Source organism: Ammospiza nelsoni, chromosome 9, assembly GCF_027579445.1.
Source record: "Ammospiza nelsoni isolate bAmmNel1 chromosome 9, bAmmNel1.pri, whole genome shotgun sequence".
Taxonomy (NCBI): domain Eukaryota; kingdom Metazoa; phylum Chordata; class Aves; order Passeriformes; family Passerellidae; genus Ammospiza; species Ammospiza nelsoni.
In genome coordinates this window covers 24,884,090-24,911,989 of record NC_080641.1, presented here as the reverse complement: position 1 = coordinate 24,911,989, position 27,900 = coordinate 24,884,090, and the positions used below count along the sequence as shown (strand labels likewise).

At 39.2% G+C, this 27,900-nt stretch overlaps 1 protein-coding gene across 1 annotated transcript in view; it reads right to left on the bottom strand.

Moving 5' to 3' along the window:
* The window catches only part of PIGK (phosphatidylinositol glycan anchor biosynthesis class K), a 70,106-nt gene that overhangs the window by 3,653 nt on the left and 38,553 nt on the right, over positions 1-27,900 (bottom strand). Inside the window, 1 exon segment of the mRNA XM_059477701.1 lies at positions 18,586-18,661. Coding sequence (XP_059333684.1) covers positions 18,586-18,661 — 76 coding nt within the window.

Below are 27,900 nucleotides of genomic sequence, written 5' to 3'. Positions count from 1 at the left end.
CTTTCTGTGCTTATACCAGTTCTGTGGCCACAAGCCTAGATAAACTATCTCTTTATATCAATTTTAGGATTGATCAGATAGCATTAATGTGAGTAAATTTTTTTCACAGATGCTGAAAAAAAAGTCAGTAGATCTCCTATGACTATTGCCTAGCTCAGAGTCTTATTTCAGCAGATTTCTGTGAGATTCAGGCAATTTTCACATGTCAGGCATTTTCTCACTTGCAAGAAAATGGTAAGTGGACCATGTTAAATGTCATAGTAGTTTGATCTGCAATTTATTATCTTATCACTATTATGTTTCAAATTGATGTGAGAATGGTTGCACTACAGACTGGTTGCACTACCTACAGATTACACAAAACTTGTTCATATTTGGGACTGCTCTGATGGAGCAGAGGCAACTTTTTGCTAAAGTTATTCTGAATTTCACTGTAGCACTGACCAGTAGGAACCGCCTCTGTAAGTGACATATTTAGGTATTGTGATTCACACAGCACAATGCCATTCCAAACACCCTCGTTATTCCCACAATAATAGCCGTAATGCATAGGTGAAATTCAGTTCAGAATGGTACAGTCTGTCATGAACAAATACATTTAGCAGCTTAAGGACTAGTCATTATGGAATTGCTGGAGATACCAAATTAAAAAGACAGGTAGCTAAGCAACAGCAAACTTCCTCCTGTGAACAGTTTTTTGCTGTACACTCTCAGTTCTGGTAGACTCATTATCCTCTGGAATTCAAAAACAGTTAACAGAGAGTTGCTCCAAGTACTGTAATTAAGAAGAGGATAAAACAGTGTATTTTCAAACTGGATGGGTCTATAGGGACCTGAATGGAAAGGATCCAAGACTTTCAATGAAGGTGTTTCATAAAACATGCAATACATGTTACTCCAATTAAAATGAGCTTTATGAAAAAAAATAATTTTTAAAAGCTGAAGTGTTAATTAGAGGAAGAATGGTTTAATTTAAAAATGTTACATCACAACAGAAATAAGATTTAAAACATCTCATATTAACATTTCACGTGGACAATGCTGTCTAAAACTTATCTACAAGGATAAATTCAAGTGTTTTCCACACTGGAAGACTGTCAGACTATAACATCCAACATCTTCCAACAGAACTCTATCTACATGTTCTCAATAAGCCCAAAAATATTGGTACAGTAAACTTTGGGTTAAACTCACAAACCACATCTGAATAGTTCCAGCACAGAAAGCCCAGCAAACAGACAGGAATTTAGTAATTACCAAATGAAACAGGGATACACAAATTCTACAATCTCCTCTAGTACTTTTTTCCAAAGAGAGCTTTAAGAAAGGGTGCAAATGCTTAGAAATGAATGTGCACATCATCCTTGTTGCAGGAGATGTTCTCCCCAACCTGAGGCAGATGGTGTGTGTTTGTAGCAGGAGTGCAAAATCCCCTGTGCAATTGCACAAAAAGAACACATCAGAAGCACTAGGTGCCAGCGAGTCCATTAAAGTGGCAGCTATTGGATTTCAAATTAATCCCTGCTTAATTCTCACTGCACTTTCAGCACTGGGTGCCCTAGACCCAGTTTTGGCCTCTTTATTGCAGCACATGTGGTATAAAACATCCCAGGGCTCTGGGGCTGCCTGGCCGACAGCAGCAGCCACAGCCAGGAGAGAGGTTGTGCACGTCCTCTGAGGGCTGCTCCACTCCCCGAGTCCTGGGGACGGCAAGCAGGGAAGTGAAACACACTTGTCTGTGCAGTGCTTGCACTCACTGGGGTGAATTTCAGGTATTTTGGGGGGTGAATTTCCAAATTTTCTTTTTAATCATTCTCCCTTTAAATGAATGTTTCTTTTTCTTCCAGTGCATACCAGAGGTTTTCTTTCTTGTTCCTCAAGCTACAGAATTTTATGTGAGGCTTGGTTGTAAAGACCAGTATAGAAACCTGAAAAAAAGATCCATGTCTCAAAACAGGTCTTTGAAATTCAAGGTGAACCTCAAATCCAAAACTGGAACAATCCACTGGCTTCTCACCTCAGAAAACTGATCTCAAACTGAAGGAAATTCCTTGGAAAAGCTAAATTCTGCTATACAATGCACTGTGCCAAGAGCACACTATGTATTTCCTAGAGGCACTCCAACAGTTCAAGTTGACTTGCAATTTGGAATTTCAAACTGGGTAATCCTTTATTGTAATTCTTATGATAAAGCACACAACAAAGTTTATTTCCAGAATGAATTTATATGTATCACAAGCAAATCACAACATAAAGTATGTCCTCAAAGCTTTCAGTGGAAGTCTGCACTTCTAATTTGTTTGGTACAGTTTGAATTTTGGGGTCCTCTCAGGGGATGGGGGAAGTCAAATAACTCCAGTCACCAAGTAATAGTTTAATCCTGTCTGTGCCCACAGCAGGATTAAAGTCATAAGAGAACTCCAGCATCAACGGTGCCTGTTCATCTGCAAAACAATTTAAAATACTTTTGTCTAATCTCTCGGTTTGCATTTATTAACCACACTGCCATGATTACTGATATCTCCAATATTAATAAAATAATTAAGGAACTTCATTCATCAACAACAAAAACTCACAAAGGGTACAGGAAGAAACAGCAGCTAAACTAAATTAACATCAATACCAACAACTGCATTTTAACATTTACTTTGTATAATCATTGTAATAGGAACAATACTGTTATGATAGCTTTACTTTTTCATTTCCTTCTAAACTTCATAATCTAGAAGGGCTTTTTTAACATGAGCCTCTACTTACTACTGCCTACTTTCAGATTTACCTCAACATTTCACAGCACTGTAAAGTGCTTTCAGTGGTTTAACAATTATTCCCTAATCTTCCAACCTGTGATACATTACATAATATACAACTTCTAATCAAAGGCAGACTTGCCAGCACCTGGGAGCCAGGGCTGCTGAATTCCCAGACAAGTCAGTGCTCAGCTGAGTGATGCCCACCCAGCAAACACAACAGGGATTGTGGGGGACACACCAGGGGAACTCCAAGCGCAGGTGTGTGGTTTGCTATACCCAGAAAGAACACACAGAGACAATTCCTGAAAGAACACACAGAGACAATTCCTGAAAGAACACACAGAGACCATTCCTACCTGTCCTCAACAGCCTGGCATGGGGCTGAGCTCTCACCTGCTCTGCTGACACTGAGCTACATACTAGAATTCACAGATGCTTCAGAGAGGAGATGAGAGAAGTCAGATTAGCTTGTATTTAGGGGAAAAAAAATGGGCAACTGCCTCTATTTAAGGTATGCTAAGCAAGTTGTTCTTTATATTTTAATCAAATTCATACCCGCATATGAAGCCATGATCATGATTTTCTACAAAAGGCCACCTAAGTCAACAGCAAATATATGAGTTACATTTGCAAACACAAAGGTTCATGACAACTGAAGCATGCAAAAATACCAGATGAGCAGCTTAATTAAGTAGACGTGGTATTCAAAACTCACTTACCGCTACTTAGAAAAGCATGTTCCTTTTTTAATACGTTTATATTTAATTAATTTAAACAAGAGAAGGATTATTAGCAGAAACAAGACTAAAGGCAAGAATTCAGTGCTCAATGTCACGCCACAAATGGAAAGATAAACTCCTTGAGGTCCTTACAATGCAGGGAGTCAGAACATGACAAAAACACACACTGGTGAGGCAGACCTCAGCAGAGAGAAACCTCCAAAAATCATCAGATATAAAAGCAAGTCCCTGTCACTGAAACTCTGGGTTAAGCAGACAGAGACAGCAAAGAACAAAGGAGGCGAAGGCTGCTAGAGGGACAAGAATATTTTGTATTCACAGAAATACTGTGGTGTAAATAGGGCCAAGCTATTCTCGGAGTGTAGCAGAATGGATTGCAAGCAAGCTCACCCCTGATGAGCTGCACTGTAACAGCCTTGCCCTCCACAGCTCACAGCTATGTCCAGCCAGGATGGGTGTTACACAGAGTGGGTTGGCTGCTAGGAGGAAGAGTCTGCTGGCTGTGCTGTGAGGAGGAAGGGTCAGGCAGTTGTAAGGGACAGGAAGGAGTCAGGTGGTCTGTGCCAAGACAGAAGTGAGGTGTCCCATCCCAAACAAGGTCTGCAGCCACATCAGAGCACTGTTCTTCCAAGAGCGTGCACTGCTCACCGTCCCCTGGGAAAAGATTGTCTCAGTCTTCTTCTGTGCAGGTCTTGTTCAGACAAATTCAGCATTGCACCGCCAGTGGCAGAGCCAGCCTCTCAGCTCTGCAGAGCAAAGGCCCCACATGGGGGCACATGCACTCATGGGCTCCCACCTGCTTCATCTGGGACCATTATTCCAAGTAGCAGCCTCATCCAGCCCAGCCTTTCTGAGGAGCACAGCCCTCCTACATCCTCCTAGGAACTCTGACTTGGATTTCCCTTAGCATCTCTCTGAACCACAAGGTGAGTCCACTCAAATGCTTTTAAATCAATTTTTCTAAGGAAGGTTTTACTCCTAATCCTATAAAATTAATTGTATGCTTAGAACTTCCGTGATGAAGTGCCATTCTGAGTATTCATATTCAATCAAAGTTTTTTTTCTGTTTATATAGGAAAACCATGATGTTAATAAATTATTATGCTGTTTCTTTCCAAGTAGTAGTGATGGTTCCAATCACACTTCTGTGTCTGCACGTCCCGTAAGTATCTATTCATTTACTGCCAGGTGACAGGCTGCATTAACAACAGATGTTAGACTGCATTAGTTCTCATACTGAGTATGCCACATTGAGTACAAGATCTAATCAAATACTTCAACAGCTACATTTGAAATCCTTATACACATAGTTTTTAATGTCCATTTCTCAAATTTCTACAGCTATAATTTAAAATGTTCTCCATTACCCTAAGCCCTGTGCTGCATTATATGCATGTGCAGTAAAGCTTCACATTTTCTAGCTCCAGCTTGCACAGCTTGAAACAGCATTACAAAAGGCAGGCATGACAAAATGAATGGAGGGAGAAGCAGGGCTGAGGCAAAAGATGCCTTCACACTTATAAGAGCAACATCAAGAATGGCAGTACTTTTAGTGCATTTCATTTTCATTTTCAGTGACAAACCAGTGAGTAACAGCTGGTGACAGACCACTTTGTTCCCCACCACCACCCACCTTTTACAGGTGATTCTGTATTCAGTAGTTTTGTACTCATAAGCCAAACAAGTGTTCTTACCCAAGTTTATGTTGTATGTACTCTCTTATGGGAAAAGGAGATAGACTTGCTCTGAAATATCAACCCAATACTTTGGAGTACCCCAGCTGCTATAGAAAACAAATCATAAAGCATGGACATGGCAGTCATACAGGAACTTATTTAGTGGCTGCACATATTTACAGCTCCACAAAAAAAGCCATTTCTGTTACACTCAGTATGTCAAAGGACAAGGAGTCTCAGAGAGCAGATCCATTCCTGCACAGACTTTTTGTAAGCATTAAGAAAGAATAGCAGATTTATGGTATCATAAATAATCATTGTTCCCACGTGACATTTGCATGACACAGCTCATCAGTCAAATGCCATGTGGAGCTCACAGAGAGCATCTTCCCAGAAGAATGGATGAGTGCAGCTGAGGACACACCCTCCCAACACCCTCCCAGACCACCAGTGACAGGTACAGAATCAACAGCTTCCAAGAGAGTCTTTAAAAAAGATGAAATCACACATGGTTCTATCTAGGGGCAAAGCAGTTGCAGCTTTCCTGCCTCCATCTACACTAACCACAGGTTACTGCTCCACTGGCCAGCTGTCATTCAGTCCCCTCTAAGCACCACTCATCACCCATGAGTCAGCCATGTATTTGTAGATGGGCTTTCATGTTAAGCACTCCTGAAAATAATGAAATCACTGACTAATTCACAGGAACGCCCACCATGACAGAAGAAATCACTTGCACAAGGCTCAATCACAACCCCATGCAAGGAATTTGCACAGGAACCACGATGCAGGATGCTGTCTTGACTGTCCAACATATAAACACAACTGCTCCATTACCAGAGGCTTCATTCATTTACCCCTTCCATTCATTCTTCAAATGGAAATGATTTCATCAAATTTCAACCCTCTGAATTATTTAGGAAAACAATTCTAGACAGAGCACTAGAGAGCAGCCTGCCAATATCTCTGTCTGTGGCCATTCATCAGTCCTGTCAAGAGCTCGTGAGTTACATTTCTGTGCTCCTCACAGCATGCTACTGGACAGTAAACAAACAATATTTAACTTAACACATAATTAACTTAACAAATAATTAACTTAACACAAAAAAATCACCAATAACACCTAGGATTACATGGTTAAGTGGGATAAATGTGTGAATATATTTGGAGCTAACAGTGCCTTCCCCTGAGGAAAAGTGTTCAGAAAGGTATTTGCTGTCACAGCACCACAAAATATATCAAGATTGATAACATTTATATTTTTCCTTATCAATGTGAGCTTATTGGTAACACCTACTTTTTATACTGCATAAGCTCAGAAGAAATACGGTGGATAGAAGAAAAAAGATCTAACAAAACTCCTACTGCTCATTTTACTACTCACTGGAATACCATTTAAATAAACACTGTCTATCAGGGAAGCTTTCATGTGTAAACAATAAAAAAGTAATGATTAATAAGCACTGTACAAGGTTATGTGAGAAATGTAAATGTTACACAACACTGAACAGACACCAGAAAATGGAATTAAATCTTGCATCTTGGACAATGTACTATAAAATACTTCAGTAATGTGTTTGATACAGGAAGGTCCCCATCCAGCATATATTTAGTGATAGGTAACACAAACTGGGTCCAAAATTTAGTCTTACACTCAAATGACACATGTGCTTATAGATACACCAATGCTGTGCAACATCAAGCAATGCAATAAGAATAAAGACTACTAAATACATTTCCCTTTGCCTACAGACCTTACAGCATCCTCTCCTTTCCTCTACCCAACACACACCCATGCTCACACTTGGCTGTGTTACTGCTGCCATTTTATTCCAGGGACACAAATACAACCCATCAGACAGCAGAGATCTGTTATCAGCCACAGTGGCTGCTGAGTCTCCTCCCCAGGCCCATCTCACCAAAACTGCAGGAAAACACTTTTAGTCAGGTAATTCCCAAACACAGCTTTGGGTAGAGAAGGGCTAAGAACAATCAGACCCCTCCAAGGTTCATGAAGAGACACTGCAAGTGGGTTCTGACAGAAGCCATTCAGCAGCACCAGCAAAGTGCTGAAGCAGAACGTGCCTCACTCCTGCAACACAGCAAATCTCTGTCCTTTTATCAGTTTCTACTGCATACAAAGCCAGAAAAAATCTGGCCAAACAAGCTGGGTGTCATTTGGGGATGCCAAAGGCAGCATTTTCATAGCCCAAACAGGCTTCTGCAGAAAAATCAGCTGTAAGCTAGGACAGGGGCCCTTTCTCTGCATATAAAAACCAGTGTCTCACTAACCAGTGACCACCATGGAGCACTACTTACTTTACATTTGCCAGTAAATCTCATTCCTAATGCAAAGTCTGGTTCAAAGAGTTCTCCTATGGAACAGCAAAGCTAATCACCAAAATAAAAGTAACTCTGGAACAGTATCCATTTTGTTAATACTGTATCTAATAAAAGAAAAAGAGATTTGATTTACCATCAAAAGGATTTGATAAATCAGTCTTCTGTTACCTAGAGAAGTCCTAAAATTTATTCTACGTCAACCATAAATTTTGAATTACTACACCACAGCAGTTTATTGGTTGTTCTGATATAGACAGGATTTATATTTTTTTAATTTAAGAAAGATTAAAAAAATAAATGTAGCAGTAGCTCTTCATTCCACAATATCTTCAGCTTTTACTCTACATCAAAAGACAATGAATAAAGTAATTTCTTTTAAATGTAGACTTATAGTGCTACTGTTCACAACAACAATAATAATAATAATAATAGTAATAAACATTATAGTCTCTACAACCCTGTAATTCTACTGCTAGGAATTATGTCTTCTCACTAAGATTTTTGTGGCTTAATTGTCTTCATATAATATTGATATCTGGTACTTGGATGTAATTAAGAATAGGGGAACCATTCTTAGAGTACTATTCCAATCCATTAGGTAAATTTTCTCACTATGATATGAAAATTTTCATCTACTTAATTAGCACACCTACTTCTTCCATGCCTAAGTGCACCTAAGCTGTGTTTTATGATGGCCCAAGGAAAGGAAAAAGAAACCACAACACATCAATTATGCTTCCACTCAGTTGTACAACTATTTTAAAATGTGTGAACAGTTAAGACAAAATTGAAAAATTACCATAATAGGCTTTTGACACTTCCCCGCTTAAGCAAAAATTAATTCTAACTCCCTGTTTTTATGCAAAGCCTTTATAATTTCTCTAATCTCAAGTTCCCACGAGAGAGAACACAATTCTTTCAAGTACAAGTATGTGAGGTTTGGCATCTTCCCTTTTTAGTTATGCAGTTTATTTGATGGAAGTCTAAACTGCTAAACCTCCCTTTGTGCTTAATATAAGCCATCCTCAGTGGAAATACAAGTTAATTTAAGTAAAATGAAGTTTTAGGAAGGATGCATTCTCTTGCACAGAAAGCCTCACTAAATCAAAGCTTTTTTAAATGCAGCATCTGTTTCCTGAATTGCTCTAGAACCTGTAATAAAATAAACTAAAAAGAAGAAAATTTTTTAAAAGGTACTTTTACATATAAAACATCATAAACATAAAACCAGACAAATGGAGCAGCTTACCTCTCATTTTCCTGTGTTTTGCAGCCTCACCTTGTACTGTACATGAAGACACTCTTACAACACAATGAATTAGCACGTTTTAAGCATCATCTGTTTTATTAATGGTCACTACTATTAAAACCTACTGCTTGTGCATCAGCTGTATTGTATTGCTGGGATACACTGCCATTCACACGAAGCTGTGTGGACCACATCCTAAATTCACAGTTTTTCCACAGCACTGCTTAGCCCTGAAACACACCTGAAGTATTTGTACATCACACACTTTGCTTCAGCAAAAGTCAGGGGTCTATTCTGATGCCTACAAACCTATTAAGGTCACAGACAGCTTGTGCAGTTCTTTAGTCTGTTCCCATGAGAGGCAGAGGTATATTATTTGCATACCATTATGTACTGAAAAAGCTATTCAGTTATCCCCACTGGAGACAACTCACTTCCCTGCCCTAAATAGCATTCCCTTTTCCAATATTTGAAGGAACAGCAAGTAAATGGGACCCAGTACAGACAAATCCAAAAAGACTCAGAATATCTAAGAATTTCAACTTATAAATAACAAATGTGAATGAATGCAGACCAATATATCACATAAAGATATCATGGAAGGAAGGAATGATGAAAAAAGTGATTTATATGCCTAAGAGAGGACTAAACTGTTGAGAGTGAAAATGGCTGAAGAGATAATTTTAGGAAAAAAGCTGACATTAGCCAAGGTTATTATGACCACAGAGGAGAGCAAAGAGTCTCAAAGCACAGAACTCAAAAACAGCCTCCTTACATTTGCAGTGAATGCAGCAGTTCTAATATCATCTGCCCTAAACAAAGTGAGACAGCTATTGATGTTTTACCTATAGCAGAGTGCAACACTTCACATGATGTCAGTAACTGAGACCTATGTTGGTCCTTCAGTACCAGCTGCAGTACTGTGAATATTTGCTGTAATCACAAATATGTTCTTACATGCCCCAATTGTCCTGCTCAGTTTTATTCCCCCCATAATTATGATGTTTTGAATAAACATCTCCCAGCATCTGCTCAAACCCTTCTTCTAGTTATCCTTCCTGATGTCAATACAGCCACAAAGAAGGGAGAATATAAATAAAGTATCTGTGTGCTTTGTGCAGAAAGTCAGAAGAGATCAACATAATGGTCCTTTACAGCCTTAGTCTGCAAATCAGAACCTCTTGCTGTTAACCTTGGTTTGCTTTTTGCCAACCTGCTATGTGAAGTTTACTTCAAGCTCTAAGCATTTCTGAACCTGTCTGTTTCTGTAAAGCTCTGAGCACAGATAAAGCACAATAGAAACAGTAACCATCGCCTTGAAATCATGGTTGTGAGCACATCCTGAAGAACAACAAAAGGGGATCATGGCACAATCAGTCCCATGCCAAAACAAAAACACTGAAACATCAAGAGTGCATATTGAAAGGCTTGTGCACACAGGATCTTCAAACACGTGGCTGCTTCAGCTGACATGCAGCAAATCAATTTTTTGAATATAAGGAATATAATAATAAGTTTTTGAGTCCATGGCTATACCGTTACTACCGACCCTTGAAATGCAGTTATTTGAAGTTCAGATGAGTAAACCCCAGAGATCTACAGCACTCTATAAAGCCTGTCATGTTACAGTCATTTCCTGAACATCTTCCTTCATTTTACATCTTAAATAGTGCTTATTAAAAAGAAACGGTTACAGGAATTACCTCTTAAAGAAGCTGCAAATCCAGTGCAGCACCTCTAACAATTATAGCTACTATAGAGCCAGGGTATCTTTTCATATTTTTTTAATAGTACATCTGACAATTCTATATGCAGGTGGGTATGAAACTGATGTCTCATAATCCACAAAATGGATGAGGCTACAGTCACATATAAAGCCTCATATTAGCAGTATTCTCAAGGGCAAACTGAGCACTCCCATGATATGCACAAAAGCCTCAAATTTATTTCCATTTTAACTTTCCACAGTAACAGCTATTTTTACTCTCATCTGCTCATGAGCAATATAAACAAAAACTTTCAGGAATACAAGTACACTTTATCAGTTTTAGCTGATACTACGTATCCTAGTTGGCTTTAAAAATTCTGTAGTCACATACCCAGCCAGGATGAAAATGCCCTTTTTTTTTCAAGCAGTACTTTGCACCATTGCTGTGCTTAATGAGCACAGGACTCTACCAGCACTGGTGAGAGTGAAGTGTGGCCACTTGAGGGGCAGCCCCTTAAATTGCTCCAAGCTGTCTGTCAAACTGATCTCCCATCCTGTGCCAAAGAAGAATGGAGATAAAATGCCAATCTGTACATGTCAGGATTTCACAGGCTCAGAAAGAGAAAAGATACATGACCTCTGAAAACTGACAGATCAGAGGTAAAACTTCTTCATCCAAACTGCAGGATCTGGGCAGCCTAAAACAGTAATTTTGAAAACACTGCATCAGTTGCCTGCTACTGCATCTCCCTGAAGAGGAGACTGGTTTTGAGAGAGAGCACGGCCTGGGGGTTGCTGTCACCTTGCTGGGAGCCATTTCTGTGAAGAGGGGATAAAGTCACATTCCAAGATGTGACAGCAGAGACTGGATTCTACTGATGCCCAGAGCTCATAATGTACATACACATCAAACAGAACATATTGAGAAGTGCTCAATGAACTGTTCTTGATAGTGTGTAAGAGGAAAAACAGGTCATTCTTTAAAATACACTTTGGTTTCATGTTTTAAAAATGGAAGGACGTAAAGGGGCATGTTTTAATGCATAAACAGGGAAGAATAGGCGGAGCATGCATGCAATAGTTCTGGCAAGAAGAAGCTACCAAACACCATCTCAAACGTCTCTGGGATGCTGGAACAGGTAACATTTTCCCTTCTTGGCTTACAGAAGACATTCAACGTGGTATTTCTAGTATGAAACAGTTAAAAACAAGAACCACACAACTCACTGTTCAGGTTCCTCATGCAAGATACTTTCCAATGCATTTAGTTATCCAATCCATTGTATTCAGCTATAATTGAAAAAATCTAATACTACATTCAGTTCCCCTGTAATCCTTGGTCAGCAACAAAAAGCAGTCATGGTTCTTTTCTGGCTCTGCTGAGCAGTGCTGTGTACAGACAAAGGAAGTGCTCCCCATGCATTAATACTTTGGCACTCCAGCCATACAGAAACAAAGGTCCCCATCATTGCTGCTAAATTTTTAAGATTTGGAGGGCAGCATTTGAAAGAAAAATAATTCTCAGATAGTTATCTTTATTCTGTCTGGAAGACTAAGAAGAAATTCCATGTAATATTTCAACAACAAAGAGATAAACCAGCAGAACTTCTCCTGTGTTTGAGAAACAGTAAAATAATGGTCCTGGATAGGCAGAGAGTGATCACCCACAAGAGTCCTTTAATGGGAAGATGGAAGAGAAGAGACTGTTTTACTACATCTCTGCTTCCAAGAGGGAAGATCATGGTCAGATGAAAAACAACAAAACAGAAGCAGCCCTGTCTTGTCAGTAAAAACAAATGATCAGTAATTTATGCTAACTCCACATCATGGTATTCTGTGATTGGAAAAAACTGGTGAGAAAAACAGCAGCGAATTTTAAAAATTAGGTTGTCTCTATTTTACAAAAATACTTTATGCTGTACTCAGATAAACTGTATTTCAGGAATGTTGTGAAGTTTCATGTGGCTAATGAGCTATGCAATTTCTGAAGAAGAAAAGAAGAGAGACAACCTGTTTGTATTGACTACTGGATTACATTTGAAGCTCCTGAGTACCATTCCTGTTCTCTGCAGAAGTTCACTAGATGAAAAAAAAAAACTGAAAAATCTCTGGTTTAATGATATGCCAGTAAAAGATCTGTACCATCTATAACCAAGTCAAGACTGTGTTTGGTGATTTCTTGCAGTGAGTCAGAGAAACAGGGGACTGTGCCATTCTTAATGTACTACATGACTCATACACATAGCACGATTCTGCACTTCAACTTTTTGAATCAAACTTAGGATTAGAAGAAATCTTAGGGAGTGAAGTTCAAAGCACCTATATGCAACAAGTAGCACAAGGTGTTGGCAGGAATACCTCTGCTGCTCTATGACATATTTGGTTTGGTTGGCCAAAGTGTGCAGTAATAGCTCTTTTTCTTCTGATCCTTTTGAGTACCAAGTTTTCTACTAGACAGCATTCAATTTAAAGAAGGCTCAAAAGATTTAAGCAATTCCTAACTTATCCAGCAGTAACAGAAGTTAAGTCTATATACTGTTTACAATTTAGGGAAAAAGCAAGTTCTTATGTGCTGGATGACATCCAGTCATGATTCCACTTGAGACCCCTTCCATTATAGTTATAAAATGTAGCCAAATCACCTCTAGGTTAAACAATTCACAAACATATGTTTAATACAGAAAAGAAATGGAAAACCCCCAAACATAGCAGACACATTAATTTCTGACTCCAATACATTCCAAGTGCCCTAGATGAAGAAAGGTTCAGCAAAAGGGGTACAGCACACCTGGGTTTAGCTCTGCACAGAATGCCTGAGCCCCAAAAACCACTTCAGGTGAGCTGGTGAGGAAGAGCACACAGCACATTTCCATGATGTAAATCAGAAACAGCTTTCCTCACCTGTAGTCTGGACCAGACAGGTGAGAGCCCTGGCAGGACAGGTTGCTGTTCTCCAGACACTCCAAAATGGCCACAGAAGGGGCCATGGCAAGGGGACAGCATTTGTCTTCAGCACGCTGCTCAGCACTGCAGTGGTACAGCCTGAGGTGTCCTAGGGCAGGCTGACATGTCACAAGGCTTTTTGGTGGGAAGCCAAGTGATGTATTTTGTTAAAATAAAACTGGACTCTGAAGTCAGTGTACTTTATAATATTTGGTATGAAAAATTCAATTTTCAATCATCCTGACAAAATCCATTTTTGACAAAGAAAAGCATCCCTGCCTGAGCAGACCTGTGTCTGTGCTAGCAGGTGCAGCAGAACTTGGACCTTTTGGTGAAAGGTTGTATTTTATCTCTGACATCATTGAGCTGAATACCATGACCAGAGTTCTAAAAAGCAAGCTATGCTTCAAAGTTATTTTCAAACACAGCTACATGAATGGATTTTCAAAGAATGTATAAATAGCTGTGTCTAAAACTTTGCACATCAAACCTGAGACATCTAAGTATTACAAGTTGGTTTTGAACCTCTTAGCCTGTAAAGACACAGTAAAATGCAAGTATCACTTATCAAAGTACTGTAAAATTTTTAATAAATTAATATTCATAAACAAAACCTCCTGTCTGCATCAAAAATAAAAATAAAAATCTGGGTTACTGTTGTGCTATTAAACATCTTGCACACTTAGCCAAAGTTCTGAACACTAATGGCTTTATAAAACATTTATAGGAACAAAGACTCCACCATCAGGACAGAAACAGACTGGGAATGAGGGGAACTCCTGAACTGTATAAACTGCCAAAGAGCAGCTACAAGGCAATGGACAAGGAGCTGGTGTGATCCCTGAATTTTCAAGTTGTGTTTTCAAGACTGTCTCACCATGTGATGGGTTACTTTCCATATTGAATGTTTCACACAGATCGTAAACCACTTTAATGTTTGTGAAAATATTTTAAGTCTGAGAGCTAAAATTGTTGTGTTATAGATAATAAAGGGATATTTTAAAAAAAAAATCTATACAACATAGTGTGTTCTATTTTCTTAATACTGTTTCAACAATTTCTGGCAAATGCCGCTGAAGAAAACCTCTGTCAATTAAATCAGCATGAAACCAGAATAACAACAACAAGTGCAATAAACTAACCACCCTCTACAACGTGAGAATGAGGCCCTGAGAATCAACAAAAAATTGATCTTCAAAGCAAAAGGATTTTTTCTGGGGGAAGGGTGGGATGGGTAATGGCTGCAAACTTGTCACAGAAGCACAGAAATGATGGAAACAAAGGCCTTCCTGCAAGAATTACTGCAGAACTGCAACCCTGCAGCATCCTTTGATGGCCATCAAGCTGTGCATTTTTAACTCTGGAGATCCCCCTCCCATCATCTTTCATAAATTTCCCGTTTAATCTCCCAATGGTGACTGGAGCCAACATCCACAGAGCAGCTCCCCCTCACTCCCCAAGGCTGGGGTGAGCCAAGCTCCCACTGCTCCACCAGGCCCTGGAACAGAAACACCTCCTCCAAGGGTCAGCACAGCTTCCCAGCAGCTCCTGCAACCGCTGAAGGCATTTGCCACTGAGCCTGCTCCTGGAGAGGCAACACAAAAGCACAGGGTAAAACTTCTACAAAACAAACTTGTATCTCCAAAAGGAAACTCTATCTACGTTAATTGGATATTGCATGTAACACTCCCCCCATGGAAAAAATACCTAAGGAACTCCTCATTTCTAAGTAAATCTGCAACTGTAAACTATGTCAACTTTCAAGTAAATTGTGCAATTTCCACTACAGGCTGCAAGTCACTTTCCTGAAATATCATCCTGGTTTAACAGCATGTTCATTTATCTGCTTAATGGTTTGAAATGGACCAAGTATGCAAGTTGATTGTGGTCTGAATTTGCTGTTTCATTTTGTTTTCAATTATAACACCATCAGGATATCTAGTGTTTATCTGCTGAAATGTGCCTTTCATCAATAAAACATTTTTCCATCAGAAAGACACCTATAACAATTTAAGTCTCTTCAATATCCTAAATCCTGATTAGGCCAAGTATGTTAACACACAGTGACATTCCAAGCACAAGCACTGGCACTGAAGTTAGGTACTTTTATTAAAATGATTTGCTGAGCTGCAAGGCCAGCAATGAATATAATTTATGATAAATGGAAACAATCTTCTCAAATGCAGTTTGCCCTGTTCTTCCACCAGACCTGTTTTGACTAAAGACAAGTGCAGAATTAAAATAATCTTCTTTTTCTCCTCTTTTTAGTTTGCGTTTTGGTTTGGGGGTTTTTTTTGGCCTTATTCTAAGTAGCATAAACATATTGTAAGTAGCAGCATTGTATGCATGGCTGTACAGAGGGAATCTCATTAAAAAGGCTGTCTTATGTATGTGGGCATTACTCTGAAAGTTCTACTTTTACAAGTTTATATTAATTACTGCATTCCTCTACCAAGCACTAGAGGCTTCTTACTTCAGTTAAAAGCACAAAGAGTATTTTAGTAGTGTTCAGGAGAATAAATTTATCCAATTTTAAAGCTGGATAGTAGTAGTGGCTATGTTGGCTAAAAAGTATAATTAAAATGTACTTTATACATTATACTAATTTAGGATACCTGTCCACCACTGTGAAATTTTAATGTATATTTATGCTATAAGTACACAGCACTGATGCTGTTATATATGTCTAGAGTACGTATGTATCCATGTGGATGCAGCATCATAACACCACAAATACTATTCACTGTTTTTACTCTTGTCACTTTTTTAGCTTCTTATAATTTCCTTCTTTATTCTTAGAGCAAAAAAATCCTTTTCATATAAACAAGGCCCCTGCACGACTTGTCCCAGTTTGCCAGGTCCCTCAGCAGAAGGGTACAAGGGGTTCTCAGCAGAGCTAACTCAGCACGGTGCTGGTGCAGTGATGCTCAGCTGGTGGCAGCTCAGCAGGGCATCAGCCTCACACAACCAGGGCACGGTGCCAAACCCCTGTCCCCACAGCTGAACAATGTTCCCTTATCTGCCTTCTCTGCATCCAAGACATTCACAGTTCTGCTGGGTCTGCTCTGCTGCCTTGTGCAGACCCCAGCTCTGTACTACTGGCAAGTTGAGCAGACAGATAAGAGCACATGAACCCAGCTTTTTGCCTTTGCACAGCACAATACTCTACTGCAGTGTAACACACACTGGCCAAATGAACACTCTGTGGTTATTACCCACCTAATGCTGTAAAAATATTGCTATGACATTTGGTCTGCTCGACCATTTTAAAGGTTAATTCTGTTTCCTATTTGAGCTTTTCCTCTAGGAGAGCCATTCCATGCACTTTCTATTTACTGATTCCAAACAACCCCCAAACTGTTTCATTGCTCACTCTCACTGTTAAGAACATATTGACTGGCTGCCTGCTCTGCTGTTTAATTCATTTATGCTGAGAGTCAGGCATGAAGACAGAATTTTAAATGTGACATTTGCAGGCTGTTGGGTCATTTGAAGCTCTGACAACACCAGGGAGTTCCTGACATACAAACTGGTCCTGATTTCCAATCTTCCATGTTCTGAACACATCAGAAATTCTTCCCAAAGGTGCAGATTTCAGCCAAAAGTTTTAAAATCCCTTGTGCTTACAACTTGCAGGAAAGGCTTGTACACTTGAAGGTTTTAAAAAGCTTATGTTTCCTTTAAGGTAAAACCAGCACTGCCTGCAGCATGAACTCAATGCTTTAAAACACTGATTGACAAAGGTATTTGGGAAGATCTATGATAATAATTAATACACAAAAAGTTGTTTACAAAATTCTATTAAGGGACTTAGTGGACTTTTATTTACTCCTTTTGATCCTGAAGCATTTAAAAACAGCTGAGTCTGAAACCACAGCTTTATCTAACATTGCCTCTCTGGCTTAGTGCTACTCTGACCAGTACCAAGTCCCAGTTTTCAGTCTGGAAATTTTCTTATCTCAAGGCAGTGAATGGACTGCACCATTTTGTCTCCCAACATAAACTGCCATCATCTTCCCCAAATTTCAGGTCGATTTTTCAGAGCATACTTGGTTACCTGGAAGATTCCATAGGGCCAAGATACCATTAGGAAAACAGTAATGTGACCTGTTTAGCCTTGACTTAAGAAAACTGTAATTACTTATCCCTGAAGCAGGACTCACATCTATAACGTTATAGTTTTATAAGTTTAACAATTATTTATTTTATTCTGAAAAAAATCAAAATTAATGCAACAGAATAGGTCATTTAGCCTTCCTTTAAGGCATCCACAAGAAGGGGAATGCTAAGTCTCCCCAGTCATGTCTGACACAAGTTTTATGTGTGCTACTTGGCCATAAGCTTTTCCACACAACAGGCAGAACCCTCTGTGGCTGACAGCAAAGAATGAGGACACACCTGAATGCAGACTGGGTACCTGATCTACCCAGCAGGATGGATGGAAAAGCAGGCCTTGAACTCTGAGGAAAGAGCAAGAAGGGAATACAGAATCTTCTGCACAGAAAAGATCTCTTCTTCCTCCTTGCCATGAATTGGGGGAGACATGTCACAATAAAAACTTTAATTCCAGCTTGTATGTCCACATCATTCCTCATTTGTTTACTTAAATCAATACCACAGTACTGCATTTAAATAAAGACAAAGTTAGAAGGCACAATCTAGGAAAAATAGAAACCTTTTTTTTAAATTGTGCAAAACAAAAAAACCCTGTTCAAAGCAGAAAGTATGATGATACTGCTATAGTTAGAAATAAAATGGTGCTAATTCAGAATTGTATTAGGAGGAAAGATTGTTTTCCCTGCTCAACTCATCATGACAATTATTCCATGATAATGACTCCATACTTTGGCTGCTTTTTCAGGAAGGGAAATACAATTTAGGTCAAGATGCAAATTTGGAGAAATTAATGGATTTTTTTTCTATTCTATCAGCAGACACACAACAACTTTAACAAGTAGCTCTGAAGTGTTAACCATGTCATACAGCAAGCATCTTTTCGTTGCCATGTTCAGAATGAGACTTTTATAATTTAATAGTTGTCATCTGAACAAGAGTATCTTGTTTATACATACTTCCAGCATGAGGACATTAATTCTGTGTGACCTAGAAAAGCAGTTTAAGTATTACAGATGTTCTTTATTTTCAAAGGAATTTTTAAAATGGAAAGACTTACCTGGTGTATTATCTGAGCTACAGGAAGTTGTTCAGCATATTTTAGTGGCTCTGTTGCCAACTCCTCCTCTGGAAACCTAGGAAGAAAGAAAGTTCATGTATGTCAAAGTTAGTACAATGTTTACCAAATTAAATTAATGAAATCATGTGTTTCAGGACACTGTTCTGCTTAAGGATGAAGAAAACATGTATTTTGTGACAATAATGGAATGTATTTCTTATGAAGTTGAGTGAAAGAACAAATTTATAGTAAGCAGAAATGTTCATAACATTGTGCATTTTTTTCCCTGACAAAGAACAAATTTAGCAGCAGAAACCTAAGAAAACCTTTAAATTTCATTTTAGGTGAACAAGGACTGGTGAAAGCTGGATTGAAATCCCCATGGAAAAAAAGTCCTATGCATTTACAGAGCAGATTCAGCACTGTTAACAATACAAGCTTCTTCACTCAATCCTGCCAACATAATTCAAGTATGACCATCTCAAAAGGCAGGAGGGATTATTCACCATTTCCCCATTTTTGCTGCAAGTGCACAGCAGTGTTTAGATGTGGTAGAAGTCGAACACCACAAATATTCATGCATTTGCCAGTACAGTAGTGTGTAGTCCTGGTTATCAAAAAGCCAAAAAGCTAGTGTGGGAAAAAAAAATAGAGCGAATACTTCACAAAGAATATATATCATAACCCTTCAAACTTTGAATAAGCTATGGTGGCAGTTGAAGAATTGGAATCCATAAGCAGTGTCTTAAAAGAATATTTACATGATAGTAGATTAATATGAAAGCATGTTTTAAACCCTTCAACCAAGCTGCTTTCATCTACTGGAGCTGCACAGCATGTGTTACATTTTCAAAGTATCACACAAGTTTTTCATCAGCCATTCCTCTATTTTTCTGAAGACTTCTGAATATTGGAATTTGAGCACTTTGACAAGAAGTGAAGGGGAAAAAAGGTCCTGACAAAAACAAGGCCCTTCTCTAAGCTGATGTAGAATTATTTTCAGACAAAAACTGTGGTGAAGACATTATTTTTCAGGCTCAAACCTTATAACTATTCTAGTCAAAAAAGATTTGTACTTGCTGGGTTAATTGACCTGCAGACCAGCTGCCAGGTAAGAGTCAGAAACTCCAGGCTTAGTCAACAGGCACTGGGAGTCAACAGGCTGTGGAAAAAGAGAGGACAAAGTGCACATCTCTCTCCTTTCCCACTACTGAATTTCTGCTGTGGTTTGAAAGGCTTTAAGCTCAAATAAGAGTCTGAATATCCAGAAATTTTTAATGAACAGAGTATGAAAGTCTTACTGTATAAGAAATTTAAAAGCAGAGAACAAAAGAAACACAGCAATATTTCAAAGATCATAGTCACAGCCTGCCCAGAACCGTTTAATGTGCTTAAGACAAATTAAATAAGCAGGCTCTGAACTGCTGGAGCTGGTCCACTGATAGAGCTCATTTACTGATATGGTTTTTAGAGTTTTGGGATTACTATGACAATGATGAATTCATACTTTTAACATGAAATACACTGCTGTTGTAGTCCACAGTGCAACCACCAGAGCTTAGAGGGGGCTCAGCAACTCCACCACAGAGTGCAGAAGGAATCTTTCCACTCAGTTCCTCCCTACTTTCTGTCATTGGTCCTGACTGGCAAACACATCACAGTCAGTGTGAAATGGAGATTACTTCTGTTTTGCTGGGAGCCTCTTAGCTGACACAACACCTTGATTTATGGATACCAGCTACCTAAGCCCATTTTTTAGTCATAGTTCTAGATATGAAACAACTGTACACAAAACACAATATTCATCAATATCTTGAATGCTTATCTCTAAGTTTTTACAGGGACACTGCAAATCTGGGGGAATTAAAAAATTTTAAAAAAAAGTTTCTCAATTCCCAAAATTAAAGACTTTAAGCTGAAAGTAACAGCGAAAATTACTATAAATGAATTTTAGAAAAACAAAAAAAAAAAAGAGCTTGTCTGTCTGTTGTGTCAAGGACCTTGTACATTTAGCAGTTTCTCTTTGTACATGAAATCAGCATTCCCTTGCATTGTCAAACACACTCCTTGTCAACTACAAGAAAAAAAGACTTTCCTTCAAATTACAAAGGATTAAAAAAGATAAAAAAAACTATCAAGATAATTTTAAGCCTTAGGAAGCTTAACTAAAAAAAAAAGAGGAAGGGGAGAGTAGTAAAAACATGCATTTTGAAGTAATTAGATTTAAATTGAAATTAAGGTGATAGAAGCCTTTCAACATCAAGAAAGACATTTTATTTTTTTTTCTAATTTACTTTCTAAAAAAAACCAAGTCACTTGAACTACACTATATTTTACATGTAAATGAATTATAAAACATAGATTAGGTAGGTGGACATTCTAATGTATTTAAATAAACATCTACATTTATATACCCACACTCTAAAATGTTTACACACACACACACACAGGTGTTTTGGAAGAGAAGTTCAGGACTGTTTTCTCAAATTTTTTGCTGTAATGCCATGGACTTTTTGTATATGTGTTTAGTGATGTACAACTGTCAAGTCCACAAAAGACTTTTGATTCTTCTCTCCTGCAGATAAGCCTAAAATCCCCCGCAAGTGGGAACAAAGGGTGTGTTTTAACGAGTAATTTCTGTAAGAACAGAGACAGCTCAGGGCCAGTAAGATCAAACCCCGTGATACAGCTCACAAATGGCTGCATTCTCTCCCCCAAAGCAGGGGCTGCATCCCCAGCTGGCTGCTCCAGGCAGGGGCTGAGCCTTGAGCCACTCACAGCCATTCTCCAGCTGGGGTGAGCACACTGGTGCCAGGGGCCACAGTGACAGTGACAATGACACTGAGGAGGCTGCAGGACAGGATGCCAGCCTGGCTCACCAGCACAGCTGCAGCCCCACCAGTCTTGGAGGAGATCAGCTTGGTTACCTTGGTCACTTTTGCCATGGATCAAAGAAAGCCCATCAGGGCACTCTGTGCCCAAGATAAAGAAACCTGCTGCAAAACTGCTCCTTCATTTCAGCCCTAGGAATAGCAGCCCACCAGCACTCCTAGACTGGCAGAATGATCTGCAAAAGGCAGTCATCCTCATAAAAGCACAAGGGATTGAAAGGCCTAGGGGGAAGAAACAGGTCAGCACAGAAGAGGATGTTCTACTTCCTCCTCTTTTGCAGGGAGGAGGAGAACACGTCAGGATAAAGATCATCTCCAATACAATTCTTCTGACCTTGTCTCTCCCTTTCACTGAGGGACACAAGCAAATTGGTAATTCCCTCCAGAGATAATTTCCAGATGTCTAGGGATGCATTCCCTTTTGCTCAGAACTAGTCATGTCAGGAAAAAAATCCAAATACAAAAACCATCTCAGCTGATGGAATTTGTGCTCAAATCACATGTGGCAATTTGAGGCTGTAATTTCACTAAATTAGTTGGCCTCACTGTGTTTAGTTCATTCATATTTGACACTTAAACCTTTATAAAATTAAGGACTAATTTGTTGTAATACAGTTTTCTTTTTATGTTTAATTTCTTTCAAAACAATTATATTACAGAAACAAAGGTAGTTTTTCATGAATTAATTTTCCAGTAAGAAACAGTCCTTTCTGTCTCAATTAAGCATGACAGCAGAGTGCTGCCAACAGTGGCAAAGCAAGCTAACACAGTGGCATATCAGCATATACAGCATCGTGCCTGACAGCTGGTAATGCAAAGCATAAGGAGATCTTGATTTTCAGGGAGAAGAGTAGAAAGAATTGTAAAATCAGAAGAGAAGTGGGAAGCAGTAAGAGATAGCAGAAGAGGAGGATCTTGAAAAATTCAATTTAAAAGCTATTTTTATACTGCCACTGCGACTGCTCTTAGATGAAGGAAAGTGAGCATGAAACAGAAACTGTGGAAAGTGAATCTAAATCCAGTAAAACGTGTCAAGATATTTGGTGAAATATCTTATTTGCTATTTATATTTGTATGCTCACTCTTAAGGGAGACAGTCAATGTGTGCTAAAGAAAAATAAATTCCGAGCATGAGGAGGTGGCAAATTCTCCCCCAAGTGCAAACCCACCCCATGGTCTTCTACACAGAATAACTGCAGTGGCTTTAGGGCAGAGGTGTATTTTATCTTCTGCAAGTATTACAAAAATACAGGGGGGAAAAAAGTGCATGTGATCACTAACTGGTTTGCTCATGGCAGAAAGGGGTTGTTAAGACGTTTAAGGTACAGAAAAGTCTAGGTAACATAAAACCTGGCTCTCTGGGTTAATATAAACATTCATTAATATAACAGGCAGCAGGACTAAGTCTAGTATTTCTTCCTTCTTATATGTTCTCTAGACTTGATGGCTCAGAAAGGTCACAGAATTTCACATCTATGACCCATGTACAAGTAATACTGCATCTCTTTTGAAATTCCTGTTCTTTGATGGTAAGTCCTAATAAGGAATCAACTCTTTTGAAGCTATCCAAACTGGAAGTCAGAGTGTGAACAGGGTACAAAGAGCTATCAGAGACAAAAATGCATGAGAAGAATGGGTTTGGGGATCACCATCTTTCTTTTCTGCAGACACCACTTGTACTACTTGAGTGCTGCCTGGCTTGTTTGAGACATGACTTCTGAATAATGTGAATGAAAATGCTGGAATGGGCTGTGCCCCTTGTAGAAGCAGCTCTGAGCAGAAACATTGCAACTGCTTGGACAGTCAGCACGAGCCTGAGGGATGCAAATAACACAGCAGTGCCTAAACCTGATACCCAAGATTGAAAGGCTGAAATTATTAATCTAAACCTGTGTATAGCACTGATAGCTTTATTGACTGTAAATACAGGAACATACTTGCATCTGGCAATAAAAAGAAAACAAAATACCAGAGCTTTATGCACCACATCAGAAAAAGTTATTAGCTTTCCTATTAAGAGAGGCTGAAATGGGCTATGTCGGGTTTGAGTGAATAGTTTTTAAAATTGGCCATTGAGAAATTTATCTACCATATCCATAGTACAGAAGATTAAGAATTAGACCTTGGATTGGTGCCAGGTACTTGATCTATCTGTTAAATCCTAACTTCATACATATTTAAGAATTGGGTATGTTTAAACAACAGAAGCACTAAGATACATGGAAAACACCAGTGCTTGAAAAGGTGACATCATGCTTAACTCTTCTCTCAAGAGTGTGCTCATCAATGCTTTTCTCATCTTTGTAAGAGAATGCCAGATTTGTCTACATGAATGTTTACCACATGGATCATCACAAAGAAGAGAAGCAAATACTTGAGAGCATCATCATTCCAGGGAACTTCCTCATAATGTCTCCTTCCTGGCACAGTTTTTTAGTTAAAGGGTCGAAACTGAGTGCACATTTTCTAGCTGCAACCTTTGCTCAAGTCAGTGCAGATGTCTCCCTCTAAAGACCTAAAACGCAAACAACTTCCTTCACCACCCTAGTCCTGGGCTTTGGAATGCTGGGCACCTGGAGGCTGGCCTTGGGAGACCTTGCAGGGCTGTCTCACAACACTAACACTCATCTGTGCCCTTCACTGCTGGGCAGTCTGAACACCTTTGGATGGGAAAACCACTGCGGCACATCCAAAGATGAGGAGAGGAGGGAGCTGTGGTGGAAATGTGCAGGCATTTCACAGGCACAGCCAAGATTCTCTTCCACAAATGCTGTGGCTTCCCTCAGTAATGTTTGCAGATGGCAGACTATCAAAGACAGCTTCAAATGAAGATTGCAAAAAAATACAGACAATAAAATATAAAGATAAAGGAAAAAATAAATTGACAGCGAAAATGTCTTTGATGTGATGAAAAACTAAATCAGCGTTAGACAAAATCAGTTTTGTACTTTTTTGAAGAAGGATGCTACTGACTTGCATTGTGAAGTAAAATTAACTACTTCAGCTTGCTGGCCTTTACAGAGAGATATTCCTGTGGAATAAAGTAGCAAAACATCTTGCACTTCAGAAATGCAAAGTACTTTCTGTAATCTGCTCATTTCTTTTCGAATAAATGTGAAAGATTTTGACTCAAACTAGTCACACATACTTATTTCTGGAGTTTAAAAAATACCTGAAGTCTGTGAATGCACAGCACTTTCTCTTGGACCTGATCACAAAAAGGTCTGCTGGTGTTCCCAGAGTCTGCCAGACACACTGAGTTCATAAACTGAATAAAAATTGACTGCAACAGATGTTTCCTCTGTCTTTCTGTGATCCACACAATGTCTTATGTGAAGAATTTCAGGTGATTAACCTTTGTCAAGCCACATATTCTTAGCCATATTAAGATCCTAAAAGGAGGCAATAGAAATCTATAGCGTGTTTTAACACAGGCTGAGCAATATTGTCTCTCTCCTCATTTCTAGCCAATGACTTTTGCCAAAAAATGTTGCTGAAAGGATTCTCTGTTCTGCCTGCTCCTATTTTTATTCTGAGGCAAGACAGAGAGAAGGAATTAAAAAGAATATTAGCTTAAGTAAGCAGAACTGACTTTCCTGCTACTGGAAACCACATGACCTACAGGGCTTCATTTTGTTATCTCAACTATTCCACATTTTAGGTAAATTAGAAAATCTCTTTTGAATTAATTTAAAACTTCCACACGATGATGCTGCTGAAGCACAAAATGCTAATCAAAAGCTGGAGATAAAAAGACTCACCAAGTCTCTCCTCTATCACTGAAAATCACCATTTGAGTCCACAGCTAAAAGTAGGTGCTCATGGCTTAATGCTAATTCATTCTCACAACAGGCAGGTTTTGTGGGGGAAAAAAAAGAATACAAGTGTCAAATTTCCCAATCTTGGGCCATGTTTATAAAGACAAGTCCAGCAGTATCAGAGGAGCTTCTACTGATGCTTCAAACCAGTCAAAAGAGAACACTCCCCACCTCACTGAGCAAACGTTTGATCCAGCTTGAAGTGTGTATGTGTTGTCCTTAAGAACCAGGGCTGCAGATTTGCCCCTTGAATCCATTCCCTCCTAATTGCATGGGAAATATTTCCAAGAGTGGTTAAAAACCACACAGGTTATTTATTAATTATCGCTCTGTGTCTGGAAACCTATGACTGAATTTCACAGTAATCTCAAAGAACAAAGTCCAAATCCTCCCATGCCACCACATCACACAACCAGTTTAAATACTGCTACCAGCAAATGTTGGAATTATACTTTCAGCGGGATAAAGCACACTTGTTCATTTTTTACAATTGAAAGTTTATCCACAGTGCCCCATCTTTATGTAGACCAATTCAACACCACCTGCCAGTGCACTGCAAGTCAGGAAAATCAGTAGGAAGATGTTTTTAAATCAAAGAATTAACCTGGGAACGTGCCAGAATAGCAGTTCCATTATTTAGTGGCCATAATTAGTCTTTATAGCAAAGTTGATTTTGTGTTTAATACTACTGTTCCTTCCTGCACATATTCAAACTAAACAATGTATCTGTATTGGTTTGTATTGCTACACTTTTCAACAATCACCTTCTAAAAACCCCATAATACACATATTTTAAGTCCCAATATTTATACACCTACAATATATATTTCTATTTTTCAGTTCAAGAGTCACATAATGTACAATCCAGCTATAATTTCTCATGAGACTGCTTAGTTCAGTACACAAATCTGTCAAAGTAGCATTGTTCTCTGCCTCTTCTCTGCCCAAAACCATCCTCAGACCTTTTGCCTTACCCTCTTCATTTCAAGCTTCCCATTTTGCTTTTTTGACCCTTTATTCCAGTCCGTCAAGGGAGGTAACCACACAGAATTACACAAGTCTTGTTTCTAAGGCACTTTCAGAGACCATCCAGTTCAGCCTCCCAACACGAGGTCAGGTCAGCCACGGCTTTGCCCACCTGAATCTTCACAACCTCCACAACCTCTCTGTGCTAACTCACCCTTCTTTGCAAACACTTCTCCTCATGCACAACCTGAACCTCCCAAGCCGCAACCTACAGCCAATGCCTCTTGCTACCACAAGAAGAGTTTACCTTAACCACCTCTGTGACTGCATTCTAAACAGCTGCAGCCTGCTATTATTGTATTTCTGCCTTTGAAGGTCAAGCAAGCCCAAATCTCTCAAGCAGCTCTCTCAGAGGATGCATGCCCTCAGTTCTGACCATCTTGGCAACCTCTCAAAATCTTTATTGAAGGGGAAGGCCAAATGCCAGACACAGTTTCAGGTAGGGCTTCAGCAGTACCAAAGAGAAATTATAACAGTATTGCTCAATCTGCTGATCAGACTCCTCCTCGTGGAGCTCAGAAGGCAGCTTGTCCTTTTATTGATGGTGATGGCACTGGTGCCCATCAGCACCTCCAGGTCCTTCCCAGCAGGGCTGCTGATCCTCCTGCCAGATCCCAGCCCATGTGGACAGGATGTTACCAGGGAAGGAACCAACTGTACTTCTGTCTACAAGTGTACAAAGGAGCATACACTGGTACCAGTCATAGAGCCAGATTTTCTTGAAACATGCTATACCCTAGGTGCTCAGAAAATTAATCATAAAAATTACAGTTTTGGGCTTTTGAGAAATGGTTTACTGTGCAATCATGTCTCTCCTGAATACTACATGGTGCTTTTGATCTTTTTTGCTACAACATGATCAGTAACACATTTCCATAATGCAGACAACCAAGATACACCAAGACTTGCAGAACGCTATACTACAAAATTTAATCCACCATTTTCCCCTTTTTCACCAGTGCTGTTTTTCTCGGTAGCCAACTCTAAGGGTTCTAAGAGTGGCCACAGCAGACAGAATTGAGTAGCACTCTAGTCAGCCAGCAATAAATGCTTTATTCTCCTGTCAATGCATGTACCTATGTAACAATACATTGCTAACCACTTTAGAAGGGCTTTGCTTCATAGAAAGCTGCATAGAATGTATGTAGCTCTTAAGCTTTTTATCAGTCTTTTTTTCATCTCTGGGACCATGATTTTCTTTTATTTATAGATGACTTGTGCCCTACTTTTGTCTGCATTCTGGTTTGTTTGTTCTTGTTAATGGCAGATGAAACCTCCAGTTCACATACAAACACTCAAACATTATATTCTCTGAGGCGAAGGTACTGCAGGTTACTGAATCTGCTGATGTTGAACAAAGAATCTATTAATGTCTGATTCCTTAAAGCAGTCATCCTTTTTCTTCATATTAGTATTTTATGGTCTGCCTTTCTGTCCTCACTTATTTCACAGTATTAGAACCAAGAAGGACTTGTCTCCTGTCCACCACAGACTACTGTATACAAACCAGAATGTTCTATATGAAATTCAGTACTTTAGAAACTTTATAGCCTTTAAGCCCATACAATTTAAGTAGTCTC